Source organism: Saimiri boliviensis, chromosome 5, assembly GCF_048565385.1.
Source record: "Saimiri boliviensis isolate mSaiBol1 chromosome 5, mSaiBol1.pri, whole genome shotgun sequence".
Taxonomy (NCBI): Eukaryota; Metazoa; Chordata; class Mammalia; order Primates; family Cebidae; genus Saimiri; species Saimiri boliviensis.
Genome location: NC_133453.1, coordinates 40,600,955 through 40,623,655, shown reverse-complemented (window position 1 = coordinate 40,623,655; position 22,701 = coordinate 40,600,955). Strand labels below are relative to the sequence as shown.

At 39.5% G+C, this 22,701-nt stretch overlaps 1 protein-coding gene across 5 annotated transcripts in view; it reads left to right on the top strand.

The window, feature by feature from the left end:
- SPATS2L (spermatogenesis associated serine rich 2 like) overlaps positions 1 to 22,701 on the top strand; it is a 170,789-nt gene that overhangs the window by 135,665 nt on the left and 12,423 nt on the right. For all 5 annotated transcript variants that reach the window (XM_010336460.3, XM_039469500.2, XM_039469506.2 and 2 more), the window contains one exon: positions 17,025 to 17,083. In XM_010336460.3, coding sequence (XP_010334762.3) covers positions 17,025 to 17,083 — 59 coding nt within the window. The remainder of the gene's footprint in view (positions 1 to 17,024; positions 17,084 to 22,701) is intronic.

Genomic DNA, 22,701 nt, shown 5'->3' with positions numbered 1-22,701 from the left:
TGTGTGGCCTTTTAGAATAAACTCTTCCTCTGAGGCCTCTGTGTGATACCTTCCATCTGAGTGACTCACACACTAATTGACAAAGTGTAGCAATGCCCTCAAATTACCTCTTTCTCCTCCAGCTGCTCTGAGTACTTCTTATTTTATTTTATTTCTTAGTAAAATGAACATCACATGGGTCGTGAGATGTCTTGAGATTTATAACAGATTCTGTGAGAGTTTTACTCCTCAAGAGCTGAAAGTGTGGGGCCAGGAAAGTCAGCACCCAAGGAAATTGTATATTTTTTCTCTGCTTGTAATTCAGGTTGTGTTTTAAACTGATGGAAAGAATCACTTCTGAATGAGCGCTGCCAAGTAGTGCTGTTGTTTAAAAGCCACCTACTTAACAAAATGGCACTCTTTTTGCAAACCGAAGAAGACATTTAGATCAACCATTTTTTGTATGCTGTTGCTATAAAATGAGTAAACACCAGCACTTATTTTCTGATCTAAACCTTAATAAAAATGATCCCACAATCATTGCATAAATGTTAACTTAAAAATAAAACCAAAGTACTTTTAAAAATCAACCATGTATGTCTGCCAAATGGAAAAACCTTGCCTCTGTTCCAAATGAGCCTGCAGTCCAGCAAACATGGTGACATACTTGAATAAAGCCTCCCTCTTGTTTTCTAAGGGAAAGAAAATGAATTTTAGGGATTGTGGTGCTCTTGAAATATCAGGTCACAAAATTGAAAATGGAAGCTTAGAACATTTTTTTAAATGAAATTTTCTTATTGATGGTGAAATCCTGCATTGTAAGCATTAGAGAAAACTTTGAATGAACTCTAGGTGCATTAGAATGTACTTTAATACAGTTGTTGTCTCAGGATTACATCCTGAGGCATATCTAGATTTGGAGGACATGGGATAAGTCCTCTGGAGATTGCCAGAAAGAGTGTTGGTTCTGAGAGAGATGTCACTGCGCATGGTGCACAGGTGGCATGGATGTGTACCTTCCATTTCCAGTTCCTCTTCTACTCTCCTTTCTTTGGGCCACCCAGCTATCCTAACCACAAAGTACTCAACAAGCATTTCACGTAGTTTAGAGCTAAAAACTCTGGTCAGAAACTCTAAATATTCACTTTGCTACCAAAAAGTACCAGCATAAGGACCTGAGCCCTGCTTGACTAAATTCCCTGAAAAGTGCTGCTGGAATTCATGAGAATGATGATTTTGAAAGGCTGGGAGGAAGCTGTTGTTTGCACATCCTCGATACCAAACGAGCACACATCAAGGTAAAATGAATGAAATGCTCTCTCTTCCAACTGGGATGTGAAGAATACTTTGCTCAGTACAGTTACTGAAGAAAACCATTAAGTAGCTAAAATACAAAATCAAAGTTGGCATCTCAGCAGGACACGGTTACATAAGGCTGCATGGCCATAACATAGATAATTCTCATTTTCCCAGAAAGAATTGGGGATTTGAGAGGGGAACAAAGATGACACAATGCTCTCACAGTACATCTTAACAGAAAATAAATTTTGCGACATGAGCATGTGTGAAAAGTCACATCAGGAACTAACATGAAACAGCTTGTTTCTTTTCTGTATGATTGGCCTCCTACCACAACTGGAAAATATTCATCCTTTGGAATCATAGCTGCCAGATTTAATTGCTTTATATGCAAACTAGCATAGCTTCTCATCACAAATCCGTGTGTGTGTGTGTGTGTGTGTGTCCAAGTTGATTGCGAAGGCTTAAAATGAGCAATGAAACATTAAATTCAAAAAAAAAAAAAACATTGAGGAAGGAGAATAATACTTGATAGTTCCACCATATGCTGGGGGAAAAAGTATTCCAAAATAGAGCTGTAAAAATTGTTAGGTGCTATTGTCAATTTAACATCTAATTAAAAGCACTCTGAGAAAATGGAAGACTGTAATGAGCCATTGGGGTAGGGTGTGTGCTGGGTGTGGGGAAGCATAAAGAGGCTGCAGAGAATGGGGGCTGGAGGGAACAGTTCTTTTAGGCAGCTTTGTTTTCAAAGTGGAAAGGGAAATCTGTGAAAGCATGCATTCTATATCAGTGGGCCAGAAGTGTTCCTATACTTTGTGTTTATTTTTTCCCGAAGCAATGCCAGGTCTGGCCCAAGCAGAATTTGAAAGTAGGTCAGGAGTCTCAGCTCCCAGCACCCTGAGCCCTGGCCCACTTCCCCTTCCTCTGCCAATTTTCCTGCATCTTGGAGTTTCCTCCTTCCCAGCAGACAGGGTAAACCTCCTGCTGCTCCCTGCAGGCCAGGGTTCCTCACCTCAATAAAGACAGGCGTTTACAATGGTGTCTCCACTCCAAAGAGCAGTTTCTCTTTCTTTTTAACTAAGAAAACTCAATTGTCTTATGTAACTACTAAACTCATTCCTTTGATCATTGTGTATCCTCCCTCCCAAAGTGACATATTTGCATGTTAACAAATGTTTTGTTGAAACTCCCCCAGCCAAAAGAATCACTCTAAAAGTGAGAATTTGGCAGGGCAAGGCAGCTCACACCTGTAATCCCAGCACTTTCGGAGGCTGAAGCAGGAGTCTGAGACCCATTTGGTCAACATATCGAGAACTCGTCTCTACAAAAAGGAAAAAAAAATAGCTAGGTGTGGTAGTTTGTCTTAGTCCCAGCTACTCAGGAGGCTGAGAGGTGGGAGGATCACTTGAGCCTAGGCGGTCAAGGCTGTAGTGAGCCAAGATCATGCCACTGCACTCCAGCCTGGGCAACAGAATGAGTGGGACTTTTAAACAGAAGATAAAGCTATTTTGAAATAAGTTTATCTTTCTCATCCCTCAAATCCTTCTCATCTGCTACTGAAGCCCTGTTGACAGTCAAGCAAAACTACATACAGAGTATCAAGGTGATCAACAGGTGGCCCCACATACAAAGCAGATGTTACCATTGACACTTTAAATATTGTGCACTTTTCCTAGGATGTGACCTTGAGGTCTCTCGTGGGAAATTTCCAGTGGCACTCTTGAGTATCAGAACCACCTATGTAATCGTCTGTCCCATATTCCCAGTTTGCTGCCCCTTGGATACCCAGAAAATCTAAAATTGTTGAAACATATATCCTTGAAGCCCCTTTCTTTCGAGTCCAAATAAGACCATCACTTTTGCAGGTTTTTCACAGTTGATTCTTGCAATACTGGTTTTTTTTTTTTTCTTTGCCCATATCCTCCAAATTTTAGCTGCTTTCTTGTGATTCCTGGCTTTTCAATGATAAAAGCCTGACTTTTCTATGTTCTTTGGGTTTTTATTTTTTATTTTTATTTATTTTATTTTATTTTATTTTATTTTATTTTATTTTATTTATTTATTTTTTTTTTTTTGAGACGGAGTTTCGCTCTTGTTACCCAGGCTGGAGTGCAGTGGCGCGATCTCGGCTCACCGCAACCTCTGCCTCCTGGGTTCAGGCAAGTCTCCTGCCTCAGCCTCCTGAGTAGCTGGGATTACAGGCATGCGCCACCATGCCCAGCTAATTTTTTGTATTTTTAGTAGAGACGGGGTTTCACCATGTTGACCAGGATGGTCTAGATCTCTTGACTTCGTGATCTGCTTGCCTCGGCCTCCCAAAGTGCTGGGATTCCTGGCTTGAGCCACCGCACCCGGCCGTTCTTTGGGTTTTTTATGTGTTATCTTTGTGAACAACTTAACATTACAAGATGATACCTATAAATTAGTATCTACTTCTTTCCGTAACAAAGTGTATGTGTGTACATGATAAATAAAAACTCCTAGAGCTTTATAGCCCTGCCTTGCCTAAATGACATCCCCAGAGATAATGGTTGTACCAGGCTTTTAAAAACAGCAACAGGCCAGGCGCAGTGGCTCACACCTGTAATCCCAGCACTTTGGGAGGCCGAGGCAGGTGGATCACCTGAGGTCAGGAGTTCAAGACCTACCCAACACAGTGAAACCCCGTCTCTACTAAAAATGCAAAAAATTAGCTGGGCATGGTGGCATGCACCTGTAATCTCAGCTACTCAGAAGGCTGAGGCAGGAGAATCACTTGAACGTGGGAGGTGGAGGTTGCAGTGAACCAAGATCGTTCCACTGTACTCCAACCTGGGCAGCAAGTGAGACTCCCTCAAAAGCAACAGCACTACCAAAAAAAAAAAAAAAAAAAAAAAAAAAAGGGCATGGTGGTTCATGCCTGCAACCCCAACACCTTGGGAAGCAGAGGCAGGAGGACTGCTTGAGCCCCTGAATTCAAGACCAGCCTAGACAACAGGGAGAGACCCCATCTCTACAATGTTTTGATTAGCTGGGTGTAGTGGTGTGTGCCTGTGGTCCCACGTATTCAGGAGGCTGAGCTGGGAGGTGTCACTTGAGCCCAGGAATTCAAGGCTTCTGTGAGCCATGTTCATGCTACTATACTCCAGCCTAGGTGACAGAGTAAGACCCTGTCTCAATGAAAAGCAAAAACAGATAATTCTCTTGGCATCTGTGATTGAAAACTACTGGTTGAAAATCTTGCAAAGGGAGTGATATGCCTAGGGCCACTGCAGTGGTTTTCAATGGGAGAATTTTGCCCTCAGGAGACAGTTGATTTGGAAATATTTTTGGTTGTCACAGCCACATGGAGAGAGTGCTGCTGGCATCTGTTAGGTAGAGGCTAGGGATGCTGCTAACCACCTCTCCCACCTCTCCCGTAACAAAGAAGTATCTGGCCCAGAATGTCAGTAGTGCTGAGAAAGCCTGGGTGAGAGGAAAATGAGAGGAAGAATGCCTCATTTGTCCTGCCACCTTGGTTCTCCTGGAGCTCCTTGAAGGAAGGATGGAGGTGCCTCCCTTTGAAACACTCCTGAGCATCTCCTGCCTGCAGTTGCCTCCTAAGCACCACTGGAGATATGAAACAGGGACTTTCCAATCACTTACATACCCAAAGAAACATACTATATTTGTCTTCTTATTTCGTATCAGTGCAGCAGGAAATATTTTTTCCATAGTGCCTGAAATGTAGACCCACTCGCTACACATTTTAAAGGTCAAATTACATTTTTGTCTCCTCAAGATCAGAAAAACAATTATACTGAAGTGTAGAAAATTGAGGGCTTTGTTTTATCGTCTGTTTCTCATTATAGAATTCTACTTAGTCCTTAGAAGAAAATGGAAAAATTAAGAACTGAAGGTTGTAGCTAATGATAGGCAGTCATTTTCATTAGCCATTCTATTTCTACCTGAGTCTTTTTCTCATTTTGCAATAAAACCAAATATTGCAGTGGGAACCAGGATTAGGATGAAGATCTGAGACAGGTAAAGATAAATACAGTAAGGAATTATTCCATTAAATGTCTGCCTCTGGGGTTGGTTATTCTTCTTTGGCTTCAGCCAGGAGCCATATTACTTGGTGTTCCTGGGCTTACCTGGCATATATACAACTACTCTGATTCCAGTGACATACCCAGGTGTGCCAGCCATTATGCTATTTAAGCCAAATGAAACAGAAAGTCTTTTACATGTATTACAGTGCCATAGTGGTTGAACAAATACTTATTGGCCATTTCATTACTCTGTCTTAATTAGGAGAATTATTGTAATTGTGGCACTGTGTATACTTTAACAGGTAAGCATAGGAAAAATATGTATTAGGCAAAAGAGGTCCTAGAATCAGATCTGTGTCACAGAATAGATGCTGTGACAACAAGCAAATTTGGCTCTTGAGTTCAGTCACATGGAAGATATTGATATAAGCATGAGTAATAAGTCAAGATTCCATTGTTAAACTAACATGGCTGAAATAAATGATAGTAAACACTGCAGAGGATCTGGAGTGCTATAGTGTAGTTGTATGTAATAAGATGACACTTTTCTCTGTGCCATTCAATAAGGCATGTTTATAATAGGATTACCAGGAGGAGAGCTGCCTTTAGGAGCCTTTTCAGCCACTTAGCACTGTTATATAATAATTTTTAAAAGCTTTCAATTCCCTGTTTAATTATCAGGAATGTGTTAAGCAATTAATAGATTTTGCCAGCTCCTTAGACTAAACATGTAGTCAAGAGAAAAACCAAGTTTAGCCAGCTAGAAAAACATAGGGAGACCGCATCTCTTAAAAAAAAAAAAAAAAAAAAAAAAAAAAAAAAAAAATTAAAAATTAGCTGAACGTGGTGGTGCAGTCCTGTAGTCCCAGCTACTCTGGAGGCTAAGGTGGCAGGATCATTTGAGCCCACAGGTTGAAGCTGTGAGGTGAGCCATGATCATGCCACTGTATCCCAGGCTGGGCGACAGAGAAAGATCCTGTCTCAAAAACAAACAAATGGGTGGGTGCAGTGGCTCACAACCGTAATAACAGCACTTTAGGAGGCTGAGGCAGGTAGATCACTTGAGGACAGGAGTTTGAGACCAGCCTGGCCAACATGGTCAAACCGCATCTCTACTAAAAATACAGAAATTAGCCGGGTGTGGTGGCTCATGCCTGTAATTCCAGCTACTCGGGAAGCTGAGGCAGGAGAATCACTTGAATCCAGGAGGCAGAGGTCTCAGTGAGTTATATCATACCACTGTACTCCAGCCCAGGTGACAGAAAAAAAAAAAAAAAATCAAAAGAGATCAAGTTGTATTTTTGGTTTTGCTTTTTAAAAAAATCAAGTTTGGATTGTGTTTTTTAATGGTTTGTTTTAAAAGACGTTTAATAAAAGGTCTCTCTGCTGTGGAAATGAATACAATCCTTTCATTGATCAAAATCCATACAAACCAGACTTTCTGACTAATCCCTTTCCTTCTCATCAAGTGATTTTTCTAAGTGCCCACCTGCTTGTGACTTGCACAAAGCACCATAGAAAGAAAATTAAACAAACGTATTCCTTCTCCCCACACCCAATATTCTGTGCCAGAAGTTAAACTAACAGAGAGTATGGGGATGAATATTTGCTTGCAAGAGACACCAAGAGACAATAATGAAAGAGGCTAATAAATATATTTATGCCTCAAGAGAGCCATATGTATGGTTTCTGTTGCTGTCTCGCTGACAAATTGCCCAAAATGACTCCTTTTCCTCACTCTGCACCAGTCCAATAAACCAAAATCAGCTCCAGGATCTATTCTGAAACTGTGGAAAGGGCAAATACCCATATAACATGGAGAAACTCAAGGTTCCCGTGACTTTGTGACTAAGGCAAGTCCCTGTGGTGCAGTATATTTCAAATCTTGCCTCGTTTGTGAATATGTGTCTTTCTAAATAGATGTAGCTCACTCTTTGGAGGTGAAAGCTTCTCTTTTCCTATTTTCTTTCCTCCCTGAGGTTTTCCTCTGCAATAGATGTTTCCCCAGGGCCCTTGCAAGGACTGAATGAATCAGTTGACATGAAGGAAGAGCAGGTTGATAAATACAAAAAGTACTGAACTGGCCTTTTCAGTTTAGGTACAGTCCCCAGGAAACCAGCATAAATAGCACCTCGTATTAATAGCCTTCCTGAGCTACACGTGTGGATTACCTCCATATGTTATGTCAGCCACACATTTGGCACCGGCAGTCAGCTCTGCTGGCACTACAGCCTTCTTTGCAGAGTAAAGGCCCACAATAAGAACTGGAGGGCAAGAAATTGATTCTAATTTCAGCCTGAAATCGGAAAAGATTTCTGAATCTTTTCAGCAAATGGAAGCTTACCAATCAACCAGCCCAGGAACGTGCTTTTGAAAAGGAATTGTTCGCTTTCATCATAAAATAGAAAAATAAAGAGGAAATAAGCAAATTGTTCTATCTACACATCCCCACAGGATACTAGAGTATGGTCTTTTTAAAAAAATATATGTGCAATATAGTCTATTTTCGCTAGAAAAAAGATGAATTTGTTCTTATATATTAATACAAATATAAAATACAATATAATAAATACTAAAAAGTGAGTCCTGGATCACAATTTCAGAATGGATCTTGGAGCTTATTTCTGGTTTTTGGACTGGTACAGTGAGACTAAGGAATTATTTGGGGCAGTTTATCAGCTAAGTCAGCAACAAATCATATAGAAAGGCCGTACCAGAGGCCAATAAAATAGTATCCTTTATATGTGTACTACATTATGCTTACATGACTATAAACTCTTGATTCTTACCAGGCCATATTCTAATAAAAGACACATTTTTCAAGGTTTATTAACCACTTAATGAGGAGGCATGGGATGTAGAGTTAGATGGAATAAGGTTTAAATCTCATCTCTACATATTCTAGCTCTGAAGCTGGTTGAGTTTTTTTAACTCCTTCTCAGCTACAAAACAGAAGTATTGTTATCACTTTCTAGGGGTTTCGTGAAAATTCATATACAAGTAATGCATTTATCACATCATCCTAGAAAATCGCTAGCCTGGCCCATCAGAGATATTCAGTTAAGGTTGATTCTCTTTTTTTCCAGAGTGGCATTTGGGAAATGTCCTTTCCTCTACACCAAGACACTGGGAATAAGTTATCCTTTCCAACTTTTTATTTATTTAGCATGCAGTGGATTCCAGCTATGGGAGAGGGATGATTCATCATGACTTTTACTTTTTATTACTTGATAAAGAGAGAAGTAAGGCAAAGAGACCGCCAGTTCTGAATGCCACAGTTGCCACCAAAACAGCTCCCCTTACCTTTCTCGTCTTGCCATGCCTTTCCTACCTCTCTCTTCCCAGTTCTTCATTCATCCACTTAATAGATAAATGAATGTGTGTCAAGTTACTGCCTCTCAAATATTTGAGTGCATGAGGAGCATCAAGGGGCCCATTCCCAAAGATTCTGATTCTGTGGATGTTGGGTATCACCCAAGAATCTTCCATTTAATGAGTGTAGTGAGTACAAATGTAGGTGTTTTGCAGACCACACTTGAAGGAATACTTTTAGAAAGACAGGGATAAAGACAGTCTTTTTCCAAAAAAAAACAAAAAAAAAAAAAGAAAGAAAGAAACCCCATGGTCCAGTGGCTGCAGATGTAAACAAGCTGGAAAGAAGCTGGGGGAAGGGAAAATCAACTCTGCTTGGCTCATTAGGAAAGGTTCCATTGCAGAGGTGGCCTTTGAGCAGGATCTTGAAGGAAGACTAGAAATTTGCAAGATTGGAGAAGGGAGAAAAAAAGAAGAAGCAACACAAGGAACCAGAAGCAAGAAAGACCATAATGTGCTCAGGAAGGAGTACCTTCCCTCCATCAATAGTGATGGTCTCCTCTGGGCATGCTGGCTCACACCTGTTATCCCAGCACTTTGGAAGGCCAAGGTGGGAGGATTGATTGAGGCCAGGAGTTTGAGACCAACCTGGACAACATGGTAAAATCCTGTCTCTGCCAATAAACACAAAAATTAGCTGGATGTGGTGTTGCACATCTGTAGTCCCAGCTACTTGGGAGGCTGAAGTGGGAGAATTGCCTGAGCCCAGGAAATAGAGGTTGCAGTAAGCCAACATCACACCCACACCACTGCACTGCAACTTGGGCAACAGAACCAAACCCTGTCTCAAAAAAAAAAGTAAAAATAACAAAAATGATGATGATCTCACTTTATCAGCAAATGAGTTTTGAGCACATCCCTCTCAAATCAGAAAATTCATTTATAAATTATACGTGTGTACTACTGTTAATCTGTATACTAAAGATGAGGAAAGTCTACTCAGAATAAAAAGTGAGTACGTAAAATGTAATGTTTTATTTGTGCTCCACTCTGGAAGCCTGGGCTAGGGTAGGGCGTTACCATGGGCAGTAACCACCTGAGACTGGAGGTGCCGGTGGGGAAGAGCCTCCTGGGCCAAAACGAGAAGGGCCCCTCTCCTCCCCTTTTCACACAGCAGCAGAGGATGCTAGGCTTGGCTGCCTTGGGTTGAATGTGGGCCAGCAGTTCCAGCACTTCTGGTACCAAATCAGTTTCTTCCAGTTTCTGTTTCTGTTATTTATGTTCAACAATCATGATGGCATCTACATAAACACCCTTCCCCTTCCCCTACCCCCCCCTTTTTTTTTTTTGAAGGAAATACGGGGATCAGAATGGTTGGCTCTATTTTGTGCTTGAGACAAAGGGGCATTTTGCTTTATTTTGTTTTATTTTGAAATTTGTTTCATTTTATCTTGCTTCCTAATATTTTCCAGTTGTTTATATTGAAATTTGTTTCATTTTATCTTGTTTTCTAATATTTTCCAGTTTTTTCTAGTGAAATTTGTTTCATTTTATCCTGCTTTCTAATATTTTCCAGTTTTTTAGAGTGAGCATGTAAAATGAAATAAAAATGTGAAGAGCAATGTGTAACTCAGGTCCTTGAACAGAACCTTCGTGGTATAAGACAATTAACATCCACAGAATAGTATGGTTTCTCTTTCCATAGAGGTAGCTATAAAAGGGGAAGCAGGGGAGTCTGCATTTTTATAGTCATAGAAACTGAAATACAGTCAAGTTATTTTCCCTGAATAGTGATCTCCATGGAAAGAAACTGAACTAATAAGTAATTAGCAAAGATAAAAATTTCTATTGTTCATCGAAGTCATATGTAAAATTCCAAACATAGGAATATAGATTTTTCAGTTGAACATTTGATGTTGTAGGATGTCCATACTATGGGATTATGCTATTCTGTCATTTTAAAAATTCCAATAAGAAAAAGGAATCCCTGTGTGGTTTTTTAAATTAATAATGTCCTTTTTGAAGAACTCCAAAATGTTATAAGTGTTGAGAATTAGTCCTTATACTAAATCTGTGTCTCACTGCAGAAATGCACCTCAGACAGTACGATGAACAATTTGACCATTATTTCAAATCCTTGTATGATTCCAAACATCAAATATGCAGACTAAACAATATTAACACATTGCATTGCCTCTCATAAAAGAAGTGGAAATAAAATTCAGCCCAAATGGCAATTGAGTGTAGTTATTGATGTTCATTGACAGTAAGATGGATTTTGACTTCACTTTGTGTGTTCAGTATGGTTCATGCTTGGGGCACCGCCACTGTATTTCCTGGATGGGCATGATTAGTAGGCAGCTTTTCAAAGGATTGTGTGCTAACCCCAGTCTACATGCTGTAGACATGTATGCTGGGTTTTATGTGTTTACCAAGTAACACTGTTAAATTCAAGAAATCTTTAGAAGGACCAATTTGAAAAAAAACATCTATTATTGTATTTCAGTTTTGAAACAAATTCAGGTTTAGTGAAAGAAATGGAAATTCTTTATGCAGGGAAGCCTGGCTATAGGGCTTATCAGTCTTTGGCATGCTTTATGCTGTTTGGTAGAGGCCAGGAAGGCTGAAATATTCATCAGCATTCATTAGCATCCTTTCTCCACAGCAGTCCCCACCTTCTCTTTCTACAGCGTGCCCCTCCTGCTGGGCCTGCCTCCCTCCTGATGCTCCCATTCTGCATTGTCAGCTTGGCACATGATGAGTTGAGGACGCTCCAGCTGAAGCGCTTTCTCCACAGGAAGGTTCCGCAGCAAAATTGTCTGCGATCAGATAGTCCCAGGCTGTTGTTACAGATTGAGCTCTTCACCTCTCCTTTGAAATTCTGCTTTCATTCCTCGGTATCTACCAGTAGATTCTGCTCTCCAGCTTAACAACCACATTGATGGTGCTGTGGCTGCCTCTATGTGGTGGCATCTTTATTTTTGAAGAACACTGGGCCTGACATGACTCACTCAAGCTTCCAAATGAATCAGTTTTGTCACTCAATGCCTCCGTCTCCAGATTTAAGAGCCTTTCAAAGGGCAGAAAATGATAAATCTATTACTACTAAAGAGGCTTTCTGATTCTTTTCATTATTAGTCTTCTATAGAAAGGAATCGAGACAGTGGAAACATTTTTCTAAAATGACACTTTATCTCTGTGATTAACTATATAATAAACTGTAAAGTCTTTGCCATGGTAATCTCCTCCTTGCACCTTATTGCTTTGATAATAAAAGCTTTTTTATGGCAACAAAATAAAATTTTACTATCCAGGCAGTTTAGCTAAAATGAGAAGATGTGTTTTTAGAAGGAGAAAGGGCACATCTGAAACATGCGAGGTCCACGTGGGTTTTATGGGAGCTCTGATTATGTAAAACACGCTTGATGTGCCTGGTGCCCTCCAGAGGGCTTTACCCAACCATTTAGAGAACTTTTAGTGGCCAGTGGAAAGCCAATTAAAAACTTATATATTTCTATCAAATACTCAGATCACTGTTGAAAAGCAAAAACATTCAGAACTCAGCATTTCAGATGATTAGTGGTGGAAGAACAAATTTCAGGAATTAAACCACCACAATTTGCAAACTGCTTGTTTTGACTCTGAGCCAAACCCTGTGTGTTTGGTGAGTATCAATACACCTTTATTCATAAGTTTATGTCTCAAATGATTGGGTTCTGTCAGTAACCAAAATTACAAAAAGTCTTGCATAAATGTGATATATATGCAAGCACCACGATGTACTAGTTTCATTATTGTTATGCCACAGAAAAATGAATATGTTGTCTTCCCTTACATTCATCACTATCAAGAAAGTTTTGTTGAGCAACCCATAATAGTCTAAGATCAAGAAACTGAACAGAAGTTTTTAGAAACGTAGTCAGAGCTCCCTAAGGAAGTGACAATTAAGCAAAGACCTTAAGGAGGACTCAGAGCTGATCAGATGAAGAGAAGCAGGGTTAAGAAGAGTTGTCTTCAAGGCAGAGGGGAAGGCTCATTTCAAAGCCCTATGGCAAGGAGAGAGCCAGGTTCGCTGCTCCTGGGATGTCAGGAAGCTAAAATGAGATCATTCCAGGAAGGCACTGGCGCTCTACCTAATGTGCCTGGCCCACCGTCTGCACTCAGAAAGTGTTATGATTAGCTCACATTTTGAGGCAACTGAGGGCTGATAGGTGTCTGCATAGGTGTACCTCGAAAGCAGTGTGTGACCTTGCAGCTCCCACAGTAGGAATGTGGTTCTTGATAGTGTCTGTGATTCTTTAGTGACTCATCAACTCCCTAATGTCATTCCTCTCCAAGGAACTCGTTCCTCCCTCCATACCTGGTAACTCCATACCGGGGCTTTGCCAAGTGCCCTCTGTTCTTATCCAGCCTGCAGAGTTGTCAAGCCACACTTGACTATCCACACGTGTCTGTCTCTGTCCTGGTACCTCTAAGAAGATTCCACAGGACGTGCAAATGGCACCGATGAAATTACTTCCAAAACTGGTTGTGACCCACTCAGGCACCCCAGGCTTTGTGGGCCTTTAGAAGGATTTAGGCATGGTCCTTCCTCTTTGACCTTCTTTTAGTCTGGCACTCGCTTGATGAGAGGCTGGCTCCTCACTGTCTGACAGCCTGCCAAAGGACAGGCTGGCTTTACTACTTCCTCCACATCCATTTCCCACCATTATTCTTCCCTTGACAAGCCTACTGCCTTGAAAGCAAAACCCAGGGAACCCTCAGTTCTACACATTGAGATTCTCGATGGGTTGGGTTTATCTGCCCCAGGCTGGCCCCTGATCTTCGTTTGCTTCGGTTCATCAGCTCCAAGCTGGGTCCTGAGTCAGCAGGGGTTACTGGCTTGCCTTTGTACACGTGAGTTTTGAAAGCAGCCACCCATAGATAGCAGAGCTTGAATTACTATGATGCTTGAGGATGATCTTCTGTGGAAATACCCAGAGGAACAGAAGCCTGGTTTGATGCCAACTTCACAGGCTCTTTCACTTCCTCAAGGGTGTGCATTAAGCAGATTAACAATTTATTGTGTAAACCTTCTTCCCTCCTGTTGCTAGCCCAGAAGGCCTGAACTAACTGTTGTATATAAATACCCAGCTTTAATATGTGTTAGACCTGGGGACATGTATTATACCCCAAATGTCCGTCTTGTAAATTCTCTGAGCATAAAATCATGTTAACAAATTTGATCAACAAAAGTGTTAGCATGGTCTCGTAGCTGATAAATTAGCAAAGGCCCTTGCTCACATCATTCCACCACCCCACACACAGGTGGCAGGATTCCCAGCCGCCGGGGCCTCTGCTTTGCCTGTAGTCTGCTCCTCTTCCTGCCACTGGGCATCTGAGGACATGCCAGTCTCATGTCACATGCAGCTATTTCCCTTAGCTGTGTGCCGGGCATGCTCTCCAAACCTGGGGACCCTTATTAGAAATCCTTCTAGTCGATCTGGGGAGGAGAATCCTAATTTCTTCTTCTTGCCATTGTCACTTTCCTCTCTGTCTGCTTTTCCTTGTTTCCCCAGTGAGTCCTGGCAGGTCTTCTCACATCCTTCTCAGCACTCCCAAGAAGATTATCATCATGCTAAATTTTCTTTCTTCTTTCTTCCCTTTCTGTAAGGGATAAAAATTCAAAATATGTCCTCCAGCAGAGTAGCTTAACCATATATTTGTAGTTTGGACTTTCGGCTCCACATCTGTAGATTTTCACCATGTCTCTCCAACAGTTTATCTCGAACAGTCTTTGTTTTCCTAAACTAAGGTAGAAGTGCCCCTCTCTAAGAAGGTTATAAATAATCAAAACACACACACACAGTTGCCTCTGTCATGCTATGTTTGTGAACTTAGCAGAGAAGCTCATAAACACAGGAGCACAAAGCCTATTGACTCAACCTGGCATTTCATACAGTTACTGAATATATGCCAGCTGATACAGAGAGTCTCTGGAAACGCAAGAACTCATAACATTGGAGACCTCTAGGGAGGAGAACTGAGTTATTTGGGGGAGAGATGGGAAAAAAGAGTTCCTTCTCACTGTACACCTTTCTATATCATGCATTTCCTATATTTAAAACACATTGTGTCAGTTTGCTGATGTACCCCAGAACTTAACGTATAATAAAAAAAAAAACACACACATTGACATCATACCTATGTAATGTCAATAAATAGATAAGAGACAGGCGTCCTGATATGTTGGTTACACCAAAGTGATCATATCCAGTGACCATAAGCCATGTGTGTCTTGGGGCTTGCTGATGCTGTCTGCACTTGAGAGACTAGGCTTAGAACTCAGTTCTGGAGTACTTGCCATGCACTGCGCAATTAGTCCTTTCCACTAGAATTTCCTTCTTGGGAAGAGATGAGCTCCTGAGCACACAGTCCTTCACTCTTCAAGTATTTAGGCTGCATCATCTAGCTGAGGAGCCCCCAAACCTCTATAGATATATCCCAGAAGTTTGACAAATACTGCAAAATTAAGAGGAAATATATTTTCAACACACTTTAAATTGCAAAAGTGCATCTGATGGAGAAAAAGTCCATGTGATGGAATGATCTGAGAGTAATAAAGATGATAACAACTGTATTGAAGCACATTAAATATGAGTTTATAATTGACGTTTATAATTAAAGCATACAAACAAGCAAAAAAGAAAAAACTTCTAGATTACCTTTGAAGGATGCTAAGGAACCAACTATCATTTTGAAAACAAATAAAAGGGGAGAATCAAGCATTCATCCTACCTTACCTATACAAACTGTACTTCATCATAACCAAAAGTTGGCAAAGTTTCTCTTTATGGAAGAATTCCAGGAAATAAATGAAGAAGGAGTGATGGAATGTGAATGTCTCAATTTTGCAAACCCTATAAATCTAGGCAATAATCATCAGTGGCTGATAAGATCATAAAAAAGAGAACGTCTTTTGTATTTCCTATATATTTGCTATTTTAGATGTAGAAGTTTGATTAAACTCAGTCCAATTTTTTTTTTCAGGTGGAGTAATTCATATCATATCCTTCTATCAGCACACACATAATGACACAATACACTTATCAAGTGTTCCTCCTAAGAAAATAAAACCTGAATCTAATCAAATTTCTACATCTAATAACAAATTTATAGGAAATACAAAAGAACAAGCTAAATAACACCATGGAGATGTAATCAGCAAAATTCAGACCTTGCACAACTCTTGAGGACAAAAAAACTAATTTCTTCAACAAATAAATTGCAAAGGGGATGAGAAAACAGATGAGCGGGAACCTCTGGATTAAAACAGATTTAAGAGTCAATCAACCAATTGGAATGAAGCAGGGTTTGTTTAGATCCTAGTTTTAATACACTGTTAAAAAAAAAAAAAAAGATTTATGGGAAAGTTGGGGAAATTTGAATCCTAAGTAGATATCTGATAAACATTAAATTATTGTGAATGTTTTATAGATTAATAGTAAATGATTGTGGTCTCCAAAAGTCCTTATATATTTTAAAGATATATATTTAACTATTTATGGCTAAACTAAAAATGTAAAGAGAATCTGACATCTGTGTGCTCACCCACCCTGGAATTTTTCCCAGGCTCCTCACCCTGCACAGCTCCCTGCCTTTTTGATGAAACCTCTCTTCACTCCTTCCTACATAAAACTCTATAAAAGGACATATAAGAAATTTATCATGATGCATTACTTCTGGGAGGGGAACTAGAGAACTGGGGATTGGGATGGGATAGGAGAGAAGCAAACTTTGGGGCAGATCATTGTTTGCTGTATGCAGGCAATAGTTCTTCAAAGGACCAACCAAAAAATAAATGAAATATGAGAAGTTCCTTGGAACCTTGAAATGCTTATTCAGGAGATTGAGAAAGGCAGAGACTCATGTTGTTGAGCATGTGGATGGATTGACCCAGACCAGATTTCTCAAAGTATGGTCCCAGGACCATCTGCAGCAGAATTGGGCCCATCTCCTTCCCTCCCAGCCAGAATCTCTCAGGGTGGAGCACAGAGACAATGGGAACTACAGTTCTTGATGACCTAAGTGCCAGCTTTTCAAATACTTATTATATTGTTTTGGAACTTTGGAATGCATAGGACAAAAATATTCCCAAATTTAAATTCAAAGCAGCACAATTCTGAAAGTCTAAAAGACTTTTTTTAGGTTTGTTGACAATGATTTAATCAGCAGATGTCACTATGTAATCCTTGGGAATATCCCTTCCACGTCGCCTCATTTTTTGGAGAGGCAGAGTATACTGCTGGCATTGTAGCACAGAAATATTTATGGTAATTTTGTACTTGGTTTAATGAAAATAATTTTTCTTTTGCTTTCATTGCTTATTAAAAGTTTATCTTTGATTGAGCATTCTTTGCTTTTCTTTTTGTTTCTCCCCAGCATCATTGACAAAGAAGTTTCATTAATGGCAGAAATGGATAAAGTTAAAGAAGAAGCCAGTAAGTAGACACATGGTTATTTGATTAGGAGCTTCCCAATCAGAAGGAATCCATAGGTCAGACTGACAACGATACTAGATTCTGAGCTGGGTCGTAAACTTTATACTGAAATTTTGGCTCATGAAGTCTGTAACCTTAGGCCTGTCACTTAGCCCCTGGAACCTCATTTACATCATCTGGCAAAAGGATATACCTGTAACACTCACCTCATACAGGTGACTGCATGGCAAGATGGGCACTCAATACATAATAGCTGTCAGTTGAGTTTCTGGAAGTCCAATGGGTCATTTGTGCACATAAAGACCTTATAGTTAATTGGATTTTAAATGACACTGAATTTAGTATTACATTTTAAGACAATTTTAAGTCTTTACAACTTATAAGTCTTACTATATTATTTACGTCATCATTTTTACTAGTTCTTTTTTAGGTTCAATTAAGTTTATCATATTAAATTTTTCTAGAAAAGTAGTTCCATTTGAAACTTAATTACTTAAATTCCCCTCAACATTTTAAATTACATATATAAATTTAATATATCTCATTTGTCTTGAGCACTTCAGATGTCAGACAAGGCAAGCTCACAAACCTAACAAGCAGTGTGTTCCTAAGCTTTTAAGTAACTCTTGTAAGATTAATAATTCAAAATTAAAGGCACACTAAACAGAGTTTTCTTAAAATACTCCAGTTCTGTTCATGACCTTCGTCAAATACACTGACATGGGCCGGGCGCGGTGGCTCAAGCCTGTAATCCCAGCACTTTGGGAGGCCGAGGCGAGTGGATCACGAGGTCAAGAGATCGAGACCATCCTGGTCCACATGGTGAAACCCCGTCTCTACTAAAAAATATAAAAAATTAGCTGGGCATGGTGGTGCGTGCCTGTAATCCCAGCTACTCAGGAGGCTGAGGCAGGAGAATTGCTTGAACCCAGGAGGCGGAGGTTGCGGTGAGCCGAGATCGCGCCATTGCACTCCAGCCTGGGTAACAAGAGCGAAACTCCGTCTCAAAAAAAAAAAAAAAAAAAAAAATACACTGACATGTGCCAACTTAAAACCACAAAAGGAAACCAATTCCATATTTTAAATTGAAAATCACAAATCAGATTGCTTAATGTACCAAATTCTCTATTTAAATAATGAACACTCTCAGATTATCTTGATCATTGCAAAACTTAATCCTAAATTTAACATAAAATATTGACATTCTTGTTTGACTTGTTTTATTTTCTTTATGCTGATTTATTAAACCTTTAAACTGTGGTAAAGTTACTTGAGTAGTAGAGATTTACCACCTTAGGTAGACTGAGGCTCATGAGTTGGAAATTTCAACAGAGACAAATTCAGTCAGATTCACGTCAAGCTGCAAGTGACTGTGCTAGGTTGTCTCGTATTGCTGAATTTAGTTTTCTGTGTTAATGGGTCTCCTAAGACTATGTTTTTCAGCTCAATTCTTGTCTCCTGAGCATTTTGAATTCCTCATCTTTACACAGAGATGATTGGGATAAATGGCAGTCTGTGCCCAACCAGATTTCAGTGAAATCCCTTTGCCTTTGACTGTGATGTCTTTCTTTTTGCCAGAATGAAAGATCGAACCAGATTCTTCATTCTTTTTTATTTTTCTTGTCTGGACCTAGGCCATAATTCAAGTGTCATTTTATGGAAAATAGCTATCATTATTTTTGTTACACAGTTTTCTCAATTATTTTGTTATTCATTTCAGACCTCATTTAGTCAGGCATCTAAATAATTTTAAGCAACATTTTAGAACCCTGAAATAGAGTAAACTTTATTAAATGAAACTAATGTGATCCAGGGTGAAGCTATGGAATATTTAGGTAGTTAATCTCTTTGATTGTGAAATTAGTTTATTCTTATGAAATTTGTTGATATCTTCAGTAAAAGTAGATTATACACACAACTTGGGATTTTTCCCTACTTCGCAGTTACAGCTTATTTTAGTTTTATATCCTAATGATAAAAATACTAACAACCAACACAGACACAAATGAGCCTCTTGAACAGAAACAGAAAGTCACTAGCACATCATCACTTTCTTAGAGGTTAACTAAAAACCTCAGGTTTCATGTACTCCTTCTTCCTTCTTGGGACATGATAATGTTTGATGCCAAGACCTGTGGACTTTGGAGCATCTCTGGAGAGCATCCCATTTTAAAAACTTAGTAAATACGTGGGCTTCCTTGTGTCCAGGATAAACAGCAAACAGATAGATGTAAAGCCTGCACTCATCAAGCTTTCAGGCTAGCTGAAACTGCTAGATTGGTTGACAGGGTTCACCTAACTTCAGTAATTGGTGCTGCAGGTTTAGCCCATTTGCATGCCTTTGAGGCAGGCGGAACTGAGTTCGAGTTCAAGTCCAACCTCCATCTCTAATTGGCTGTGTGTCCTTGAACCATGTTGTTGACTTCTCAAAGTCTGAGGTTTCTGGCAATGGCTCACATGTATAATCCCAGACCATTTGGAAGGCCAAGGCAGGAGGATTGCTTGAGGCCAAGAGTTAGAGACCAGCCTGGGCAACATAGTGAGACCCCCATCTCTAAAAAAATAAAAATAAATTAGCCACATGTGGTGGCATGTGCCCATAGTTCTAGCTATTCTAGAGGCTGAGAGGAGAGAATCACTTGAGCCCAGGAGTTTAAGGCTGCAACAAGCTATGATCCTATGATCATGCTACTACACTCCAGCCTGGGTAATAGAGACCCTGTACTAAAAATAACAACAATTACAAAAATATCCATCTCAAGTAGTTATTGTAAAGATAAAGCGAAAAAATACAGGCACTTGGCACAGAGCCTGATACAATATGTGTGCAAAAAGGGAAGAGCTCTTATTAGCAAATTACCCCGACCCCCTCATATTACAGTCAAAAAACGGAGGTCAGGGGTTCTATTGCATCACTCAAATAACAAGCCTGTATCAACACTATGTCTTCTCCACAGATAGAAGGAAGCATGGATTTCTCCTCACTAACTACAGAACTGTCTTTCCAACCACCTTCTTTAACTTGGTTCTGTGTGGTCTCAAGAGAATTTTTCACACTTTCCATTACCTGTAGACGTTATAAACGATATTTCCTCAATTATAACAGAATCTCCTAAATCCCTCATGGCACCTAACACAGTGCTGAGAAGACTGTAGGTACTTCATAATATTTGTTAAATGAGTTATTGTAAATAAATCAGTATCTATAGACTGTGGGAACCAATGTTAATGAACACTCATGTAATTGCACAAAAAGAGGAGGTATATTTTAGATGAATAGATCTCACTTTATTAATAATATTTAGAGTTAGCACTTTTAGTATACTATACTAAACACCTCACATATGTTATTCCATTTATTTCCACAATAACCCTACAAGATATGATCAATTCCTACACAGATTTGACAGAAGAAGAAACTAAGCATGTTGTAGTGCTAGGGTCTCAAACTTCATGTTTATACCCAGGAATTCACAGGTGTCAAGTTCACTAGAGATAAGGGAAAAAAACATTACTTTGTAAATTAGTAGTAACACAAACAAATTATGAAGTAGAATACAAAATTCACAAGAATTTTTAAGGAATAAAAAGGATTTCAAAGAATCTTTGTGCTTGAGGAGCCACTTCTCTGGCTCCTGTCACCAACCTTGATTTTGAGTATATTTTCTGCTGAGAGTTATTGTTTGAGAAGCCTTAAGATTTTCTATGGTTCAGATAATATAAGCAAGCTTCCAATGTGTTTCAAAAATTTGAAGGAATTTATAAATCCTATTGAGAAAGTAGATTTCAGCATACCAGATACTGTTTATACATGCATAATATTAATTAAGTCTTGAATGCACTGAAAACCTAAGCTGTATCGAACTGTCTCCCTCTACAGATTTCCGAGAGGATAGTGCTTTCAAAACATACTTATTGTTCTATTTTAAATTACAGGATCAGTGAAGCTTAAGATCTGATCTGTTTTTGTTTTTTGCTTGTGTGATTGATGTTTTTGAGGTGAAAACGTTCCCCACCCCCCACCAAAGAATATTGGCTTTAGATCTCAAGTTTTAAGGCATTTTTCATAATGAAAGGCTTTGAAATGTTAATGAGACTATATGTAAAACTCATTCCAACACTTGCTGATGCAAAGTATTTATTTCCGTGCATATTTGCATAAGTGTAAACTCAGAATTTATTGGTGATCTTGCACCTGCATTCCTATTTTAGGGCCCATTTATATCTATTTCTATGAAATCTTTTGTTTGGTATGAATGCCCAAGTTCTACTTAATCAAAAACAACAATGACCCCTAATTGTCACCAGTCTCACAAATGATCCATGAAGAAAAGTCAGATCTATTGGACTGTGTCATCACTGAGGGTCTGCTGACCCCTTTACTAGCCGCTTTTCAAGTCTGGGCCTTTAGATTTTTTATTATTATTATTATTATTTTGATGAGACAAGGGTCTTGCTTTGTTGCCCAGGCAGGTCTTGAACTCCTGAGTCAAGCAGTCTTCCTGCCCCAGCCTCCCAAAGTGCTAAGATAACAGATGTGAGCCACTGCGCCCAGCATAGAATTAATTTTTCATTTTAGTTTGCAAGAAGAATGTGTCTCATTTCATCTTCCTACTTAAATTGTTTTCTCATGCTGCAGATGTTAGTCCCATCCATATGTTGAATTATAATGGCAAACAAATAACGTAACTAATCAAAGGTATGAATCCTAAACAGTCTTAAGTGACTCCTGTAGAAAAGGAACTTCCATTCTTCTTTAGATATTCCCTTTAAGTAACTCATTAATTCATTCATTGAATTCTTCACTCAACAAGCATATTGAAAACCCCTTGTATACCAAGTAGGCACTAGGTGCCATGGACACAAAGAACTACATGGTACAGATCACACCGTAGTCCCGAGAATGGCTGGAGGTGCTCACGGGGAACAGATAGGTAACGTTAATGTGCCAAAAGGTGCAGGGGGAAACCGTGGCACACTGGGTGCCCAACTCCATCTAAAGAGGGCAGTGACTTCTTGGCTTCAGCCACTTGTTGCCATGTAGGAATGTTGACCAACTATGGCCAGAAATTCCAGTACTTTAAGAGATGCCAGAGAGCCAGCTTTCAAATGGAATCTTCTAATTTTTAAATGTGGGCAATTAATTTGTAAAAGCAATGTGTGGACCAAACAAGACATATGTACTTTGGCTGAAAATGATGGTGAGCCAACCTTTTTGTGACCTTTGGTCTAACTGGGTGTCCTGAGACATCACTCAGCAATATGTTGTCTATGTTGAGATGAAACTTCCTTTCACTCTCATCATCCAGATAAGGTTTTCACTAGCTCCTCTGTATTCAGAAAGACTATTAAGCATAGATCCGTCTGCCTAGCCACATGGTATTGTAATTGAGGATCAGGAGGCGCCCCAGTTAAATAATCAAAGCATGATTAGCATGGTTTGACAGATGATAAAGCTGTATGTGTTAATAGACTAATTATTTTATTAACATCTCAACATTGGTATCAGCATAAAAAGATTATGTCTTTCAGTCTGTCTAAAGAATGGTTTATGATTTGCAGGGAATTTTAACTCTTGGTGTATTCTGTACTTCTTTTTGGGCTTTTGCGGTGATTAT